At 32.7% G+C, this 8,094-nt stretch overlaps 1 protein-coding gene and 1 long non-coding RNA gene across 8 annotated transcripts in view; both read left to right on the forward strand.

The window, feature by feature from the left end:
- The first annotated feature begins 3,041 nt into the window (after nucleotides 1–3,041).
- Nucleotides 3,042–6,985, forward strand: LOC115242529 (tudor domain-containing protein 3). 4 transcript variants are annotated; one of them, XM_029818911.1, is made up of 11 exons: nucleotides 3,042–3,447; nucleotides 3,591–3,675; nucleotides 3,793–3,992; nucleotides 4,076–4,223; nucleotides 4,362–4,595; nucleotides 4,678–4,811; nucleotides 4,880–5,119; nucleotides 5,227–5,872; nucleotides 5,944–6,057; nucleotides 6,153–6,243; nucleotides 6,381–6,985. In XM_029818911.1, the coding sequence occupies exons 1-11, from the start codon at nucleotides 3,422–3,424 to the stop codon at nucleotides 6,569–6,571; spliced, it is 2,109 nt and encodes a 702-aa protein (XP_029674771.1). In that variant the 5' UTR covers nucleotides 3,042–3,421; the 3' UTR covers nucleotides 6,572–6,985. The 4 variants fall into 4 exon arrangements, with proteins under 4 accessions (XP_029674771.1, XP_029674774.1, XP_029674772.1 ...); XM_029818914.1 differs by having other exon boundaries at nucleotides 3,043–3,447; nucleotides 6,337–6,985; XM_029818912.1 differs by having other exon boundaries at nucleotides 3,043–3,447; nucleotides 6,393–6,985.
- Nucleotides 6,986–7,808: 823 nt separating this feature from the next.
- Nucleotides 7,809–8,094, forward strand: part of LOC115242525 — a 4,323-nt gene continuing 4,037 nt past the window's right edge. For 3 of the 4 annotated variants that reach the window (XR_003885064.1, XR_003885063.1, XR_003885065.1), the window contains exon 1: nucleotides 7,810–7,978. This is a non-coding gene — a long non-coding RNA (uncharacterized LOC115242525). Of the gene's footprint in view, nucleotides 7,979–8,094 lie in introns of all 4 variants that reach the window. The other variant, XR_003885062.1, reaches the window with a different exon arrangement.

Genomic DNA, 8,094 nt, shown 5'->3' on the forward strand with positions numbered 1-8,094 from the left:
CTCTCTCTTTTTCTTTCTCTTATACTCTTATACTAGAGTCTCCCTCAACGAGTCATCGCTTACTATACCATACGTTGCGTGTACGCTACTACCATCGTGGCCTAACTACAGTGCGAGCTATTGTATACAAGGAAAATCGTGTGATGGGGGCCAACAAAAGTGGGGAACCACGTATGCGCATATGCATTTATAAGTAAGACACACATGTTGAGATACACGAGGGACCACTTCTCGGGGTCCCACTTTCGAGAAAGAATATAGATGTGATAATCAAGTCATCCGCTGCCTACGGAAAAGGCGATCTGTTGATTTAACATTATCTTGATAATTGTCATTGAGATATCGATTACATTTGTTGCTAAAAGGAATACAATGTTTTACTTTCGTTACAAAGGGTTTTTAATCTGGCAAGTGCTGCGCAGAAAAGACGGGAGGATTCGCTTTATTCCGATTTAATCATTTTTATATAAAAAAAAAACACAATTATCCATAAAAAATATATCATACATAATTTTCTATATATTTATATACATGTATAATTATTTATTTTACTCTAATATTATACGAGATAATATTGATAAATAAATTTAATCTGATCTAAATTATTAGTTAAAGTTTAGATTTATAAAAGGATTAAATATATTAAAAGTTTAGATTAAATTATAAAAAGTTTATATATATATAAATCCTTTTATAAATCTAAACTTTTTAATAATCTTTTTATAAAATTTAATTTTATTAATTTTAAAAAATCACTCTTTTTTATATTTCAGAATAATTTTAAAAACACAATTATCCATAAAAAATATATCATACATAATTTTCTATATATTTATATACATGTATAATTATTTATTTTACTCTAATATTATACGAGATAATATTGTTCCGTTTTTTACTAAGAGATGAAGATCGAAAAAACGGCACGATCTTTCCGTTCAACTCAATACAATAACTTTGATCTCATTTGAAAGATAATTTAATTCTCTACAATTTTTGTTTCGGTACTTTTTGTTAAAAGGCGCATACTTTCCCTGATATTTATAAAAATGTAAAAAATAACCATGATTTTAAAGGTTTTTGGGCGCTAACTTTTTAAGGAAGCATTTTTCGACCCATGTATATGGGAAACTTTTCGTTTGGAATTAAATTATCTTTCAAATAAGATCAAAGTGAGTGTAGTTCGCTCCATAGGTTTTGAAATAAACCAGTTTATAATCAATTTCAAATGTACCGAAAAGTGTTTCTTCGGCTATTGACGGTTATTCGAAAATGTGAACGAACTACATTAACAACTATGGAACGAACTACAATATATAAAGAAAGGTAATTTTTGTAAATTAATAAAATTAAATTTTATAAAAGTATTATTAACGAAGGCAAAACAAGAGCCACGAGCTTTATTGACTGGAACCGATGAAAAACGAGGAGAGAGATCGACCACCGCCAACCATTCCGAGTCGAGTCGAGTCGAACTACACCACGCGCCGGTCCGCTCCGAAACTCGAGCTCCGCGAGGACCGACAGGGGAGAAGAGAGAGGAGTGTGGGGGATAAAAGTTCTTCCGCGTCTCGCATCGATGCGATAGGTAAATACGCGGGATAGATACGTGACGTTACCTACGAGGGTACATATGTGCCACGGCGTATACGCTTTCCCGCGAGCGCGTCAGGAGGGTGCATCGCCCTCGTGCAAACCGCGAAAGTTTTGCCGGCCGTCTCGCGCATCCCGCGCACACGACTCATCCATTCGCAATTTTCACTTTACGAATCGCGTTCATCGTCCCTCACAATATCCGAGTTATCAAATCTTTCCGTACGAGACAATTTGCATTTATCTAATCCGTAATTGATGAATTGTTCGCGCTTAACTTTAAACAATATGATAAAAAGCCATATCCGACGATCTCTGATCCAAATTTATAATAGTTATTAATCTTTCTATTAATTATTAATTAGATATTTATCTACGTGTTTTATCTATATAAAAATATGTGTTGATAGATGTTTGTGTTAATTTGTAATAAAATTATATATAGAAAGTTTAAATTCTGTTTCTACAGTTAATGTGTAAAATTCATTCGTACAATGAACGCGTTACAATGTAGCTTTACGAGAGAGTAGAAAGGCGTAGCAAAAATAACTTGGCGATCCGTACGGCATCTTTTCCCATTTCGCGCGTCGACCGCATGCGAGAAAACATTTCCAGATCCCCGAATATCTTTCCGCGCACACGCAGCCTGTATGTACATACAGACCGATGCACTCGCGTATTGCATTTCCAACAGACAGATACGTAGCCAGCTACATAACCGATATCTATGTACGTACATATATATATATATATATATATATGGAAAGAAAAATTTAAAAAATTGGAAAATGTCTGTAAAAAAAAGCGCGCGCATAATGTTACTGTATTAACTATCAATGATGTATAATAAAACGCAGGGTGGGTGGACCATAATCATTTTCAGCACGTATATCATATGCCTGTGTCATTTCCAAAGTTAGTTCGTATTTGATAGCGGTAATTTCAGCGTTTGTTCAGCGACTGCTCCACCCAAGTAATAATCGTTCGTTCTAATTGAAATAATCGTCATCCAGCCTAAGGGCTTTAATCAAGCCATTACTATATGATGATTCTGTACACTTGACATAACATACATATAATATTGAACTAAGTTATCTTGACATATACGTATTTGATACATCACAAAAGAATCAATTTTTATTCATATAAATTAAATGTTTCAGGACATTTCTATATTATGAAATACATAAAATACAAGAAACAAAAGCGTTTCATTATCGAGGCACATCAATAATATAATATTATTATTTTATTCCAAATATATTATTTTTGTATAGTATTTTATTCCGAAATTTAAATAACTTTCAAAAATGTAGAAAAAGATAAAAATCTCGATTATCAATTAATTGTGATCTAATTATAAATAAACTATATATTCCAAAGGAATTTTCTTTGAATTGTGCGCAAACGGCGGTTCTATCGATATCTATCGCTATCGAGATGTCTATCGAGTTCAACTCGGGCACGCTGCTCCAAGTATGCAAGATGGAGACGAGTGTGTTTTCAGATTGGATAGGTGCGGTTTCTTTCAGATTATAATAGCTGTATCAGCTGTTTCGTGTGATAGGCCGGGCTTATAAGCACCTTGACAGAGTCGAGATATTGACGGCTGAGCCGCCGTCAAGACGACTACGCTGAGATCAGCTGAGATCAATCGCAGTTTAACTTAATTGTCAGCTGTCAAATGTTTTTGTATACGTGTAGGCGCATACAGAACATTCAACGCAAAGTCACGAATAGCATAGTAATAACGCTTTGCGAAGGCTGTGCGTCAATTCAATGAGACGCGACAAATTTTCATCCAACAAAGAGAAAGTACGGCATAGACATGGAGAATCTAGAGGCGTTAGGATGGTAAGTAGGATGTACTCGTCGTATCGCACCCCACTTGCTGATTCTCTATGCTAAAGGAAAAGATATATTCTCTTTCTCAGGAAGATCGAATAGCCCATAGATTACCTGAATTACGATTAATATTTGTAATTACTTATTATTAGGTACTTGTCTGATCATGGTTATAACGTGGCAACTGATTCGGGCAGCATAAGTGATACGCAGAGGATAATAAAACGATTGTTAGATGTATGTATTATATGATTCTCTCTATTTACATATAAACCAAATTTCAGAAACTCTTCAACTTGAGATTGGTGTAAATAATTTTCAAGATATATATGTGAAGAAAAAAATTATTTATAGCTTGACTTAAGAGAGGTCGGTAGTGGAAATAGAGATATCAATCAGGGCAATATTGTGTTACAAATACAAAAGATACGTAATATCTCTGCACCCAAGGGAAATGAAGAATCAAGAACAGCCCCACGAATGTTAAAATTATCATTGACGGATGGTAAAAATAATTTTCAAGCTTTAGAAATTGAACATATATCAGCTTTAAAGTAAGTATATAAAATTTTGTACTATCTTTTATATATTATTTTTTTTATGATTATTTCTTACCATCAATTTTATATGCTATTAGTTTAAATACACCACCTGGTACGAAGATATTGATAAAATCAGGAATCTTACCTGTATCACATGGAATTCTTTTATTGAACCCATCAGATATAGTTCATATACTCGGGGGAAAAGTTACCAATTTAGTGGAAAAATGGGAATTAAATAAGGTAAATTACACTCCATTTAATAAATATGCAAAAATATAGATTTAAAAAATTAGAATTTATAATAGTTTTTATTTCAATTAACTTAATAATAATTTATTTACCGGATGCAAGAAGTATATACAACTGCTTTTGTTATAGAAATTAGCTTCACATACTCGTGTAAGATCGACTGAAGAAGGTGGACCACCACCATGGATACCATTTGGTAAAAAGATCATAAAAGTTTCAGAGCAGGATAAAAACTTTAAAGCACTAGTAGAAAAAGAAAAAACTAATAAAGAGAATACAGAGTTTGAGGCTCAGCGTAAAGATGCAATAGCAGAGGCTGCCAAACAAGGCAATAAGAAAATATTTGGCGGTGGAAATAAGCAGGTTTATTTTGTTTTTGTTCTTTTCTAGTAAATTTGTAAATTAATAATATCTAAAAAAAACTGATTTATATTTTTTTCCATAGCTTTTAGATCATAGTGTACAGAAAATCATAGATCGGGGATTTACCATAGAGCAAGCAGAATACGCTTTAAGAATTAACAGAAATAACGTGGATAGAGCTCTTAGAAGCCTGCAAAAAACCGATAGTAAGCATAGGTAAGTATTAATATTTTTTTTTTTTTGCTTTTCTTTCTCATTCAAATTATAATCTTATATTGCAATAGCGTTAAGGAATCTCGAGAACCGCGAGAGCCACGTGGCAAGCGTGACAAGAAAACTGAAGAGAGTAAACCCAGCAGTGGAAAAATATCTCTATTTGATTTTCTTGAAGATAAACTACCTGTGCAACCTGAAAGCGTTGAAACAGTTAATTTGTCACAAAATAACTATGTACAAAATAGTAAAAATAATCAAGATCGTCTTGAATCGAGAGGCAACGATGCACAAAGTGGAAGAGGTGCGCGGTATGTACCTTTCTTATAAGATGGAATTATAATAATATTTAGCAAAAGTTAATTATAACGAAAGTTAGTTGATTGTTCTAATACCGATTTTTTTTTTATATATATAGAAGTCAAAAAAGTGGCCGCAGCTATCAACCTCCTCCACGATATTTGGAGGAACATAAAAATAGCAAACGAACAAGTAATAGCAATTCTGCCACGTATCTGCAATATAACGGTGCCACTCATGCACAGCAAAACAAACCACCAAGATTTCAACGTAATCAAGAACTTCAATATCAGTATCAATACGATGGTGGCAGAGAAGCATATCAGAAATCTCAGCCAAATGATTATAAAAATATGTTTGCTCAGTCGCGCACAAGTAGCGTAAATGCTAATGATAGTGGTAATGAGAACTATAACAAAAATCAGACTGAACTACAAGAAAAGAATTTCAGTAGTAACAGAAACTATAATCACTTCGATCCCGAGAGTAGAAATAGACATTCTTATGACGCATCTTATGGTAGACAAAATCGAGCGCAACAAAGTGGAACCTCGAAAGTAGGTTACACCTCTAATACAACTGAACAGAATTTTAAGAACCAACTTAAATACCAGTCAAATAATAATGTTGGGAACAGGATGTCCGGGAATCCTAACTTGCAAAGAAGCGAAAGCAATTACAATAATCATAATGTTTCCACCAACAATACATGGGTATGGCGAGTAGGTGATAAGTGTATGGCCAAATATTGGGAAGATAATAGGGTATATACCATTTTTCTTTAAATACTTTGTATTAAGCATGAGACATTAATCTTTCTGTACAAAATTTATAGTATTACAATGCCGAAGTTACTGGTGTTTCCGAGAGAACCTGCGTAGTGCAATTCAAGGGATTTGAGAACTATGAGGAGGTGCTTCAAGTGGATTGTATACCAATAACAGATGATGTACGTAAGATTACATAACATAAAGTTATAATAAGTAGATAACAATAACGATATGTATTTATAATAATATTCCTTATTTTTAATTATCGCAATAGTATCAAGATCACGTCTCAGATATGAGACGGCAGGATCAACGTCCTAACAATCGACAGCCACGTTACGATCAAAGTCACAATCACATAAATGGTGAGTGATAAATCATTGACTTCTAATATTAAATTTGAAATTCTTAAAGTAAAGAGAGAATTATGTTTTGTACATTTATATAAAATATCTTAGTACATCGCGCGCGCACACACACGAAAAAGATGTAATTCAATTAGAAATTGTGACAGCAGCACCTATGGAATTTCGACGAGGTGGAAACGGTACTGTTGGTGGGAATAAGGGGTACAATAAAAAGCGGAATCAACAACGGAATACACAACCCATCTATCAGCCGCCAGCGCAAAGAGGCCACACTTCTATGCCAATTAATAGTCAAAATAATATCCAACATAATTCTTTCCTTTAATATAACTCTAGTCTTACACATCTTTAGTAAAAGAAATATTCAGTTCTTATTAAATATTGAGGCAGTTGCATTTGCTACTGAAAGTTGATTTAACAGATTGCCACAAACTAAACTGGACGGTTTGGATGTCATAAATATTACTGGGCGGGAATTATATATGCAACATTTAATTTTCACTCGAGTCAAATTAAATACGCGATAACTTAATATCGAACAAGTTGATGTTTCACGCTGTACACGAGAAGGAAGAATCACGAAACTTTTATTGTAAAAAAGTTGACTGTGTTCTTGAAATATTATTTGTATTGTATGAGATACTATTTGTATTGTAGAAAAATTGATTCGTATTACTGCAAAACAGGGCAATGTCTGTACCTCGTCCATTTTAGCCATAATACAATTGTAATGAAATTTCGTCCGTTTTGTTTTTACCCTCGAAAAATCGTCAAAGTTACCCTTGTATACATATCTATAAGAGATATACAAACTAAAATTCCGATTTAAATTTTAAATTCTACAGGAAAATATAATCCGAAGGAGATAAATAAAATTTAAGTAAAAATTGAATTTTTTGAGAATATTAAGAAAAAAAACCAAAAATTTAGAAGATTTAACACAATTTCCATTTTAAGATAGAGCACAAATTTCAAAATTTTTTTTGTACATTTGTATATTAATTTCTGCCATTGATGGATTTAAAAGTACTTATGATAAAAAGCGTGTTTTAAAAACTATGTACCTAGAAGAGAATATAATCAACAGAGAGATGTACTTTTATATTTTAAACACAATTATTCCTTAACAAGATAGTTAACAAGTATTGAAATATATATCCCATATTTTCCTGAAAATAATGCATGCATCTGTAAATTGGTTAACTATCGCCTATCGTGTGAAACGTATAAATTTGATGAAACACACGCTACAAAAAGATTAGCAAAGTATTATCCTGATAAAAGATAAAACGAGCTAAAATAGTTTATTCAAATTTCAAAAGAAATTCCGAGCTCTGATAAATCTAGTCCAAAACGATTTAAAAGAGATAATACAAATTTCTGAAATACGTAATCTTTCTTCATATATTTATATATTATTAATTTGTATTACCGATGCGGTTTATATTTTCTCACAGGCATATAAAAAAATTGAACTTTCATTCATAGGCTGCGTTCCGATATTCACTGTCAGTACTGAAAATCTATAGTTTACGTCACGTATACTATAGGTTTTCAATACTGGCAGTGAATATCTGAACGCAGCCTATGTGTGGGGCTGTGGGACACAGTGACATAACCTTTATTAAGTACGTGTGATTTATTTAAAGATACATAGCATCTGATTTACAATGCGGCTTGGATTAATTCTATTTCATATTGCTAAACCTAAAATGCCATATAGATATAGAGGGTGAGTTCTTGTACACAAAAAGTAATCTTGCGTTTTATTTAACGAAAATTATTTTATGGATCGCACCGTTTGTAATGTATTGCTAATATTCTCAAGTTACATGGATATATATATAT

The sequence above is a fragment of the Formica exsecta genome, unplaced genomic scaffold, assembly GCF_003651465.1.
Source record: "Formica exsecta isolate Colony F162 unplaced genomic scaffold, ASM365146v1 scaffold60, whole genome shotgun sequence".
NCBI classification, from domain to species: Eukaryota; Metazoa; Arthropoda; class Insecta; order Hymenoptera; family Formicidae; genus Formica; species Formica exsecta.

Coding starts and splice junctions, on each gene's coding strand:
- LOC115242529 (XM_029818911.1), top strand. CDS start 3,422: ATGGAGAATCTAGAGGCGTTAGGATG. Junction 4,596..4,677: donor TTGGCGGTGGAAATAAGCAG/GTTTATTTTGTT, acceptor TTTTTTCCATAG/CTTTTAGATCATAGTGTACA. Junction 6,244..6,380: donor AAGTCACAATCACATAAATG/GTGAGTGATAAA, acceptor TAATTCAATTAG/AAATTGTGACAGCAGCACCT.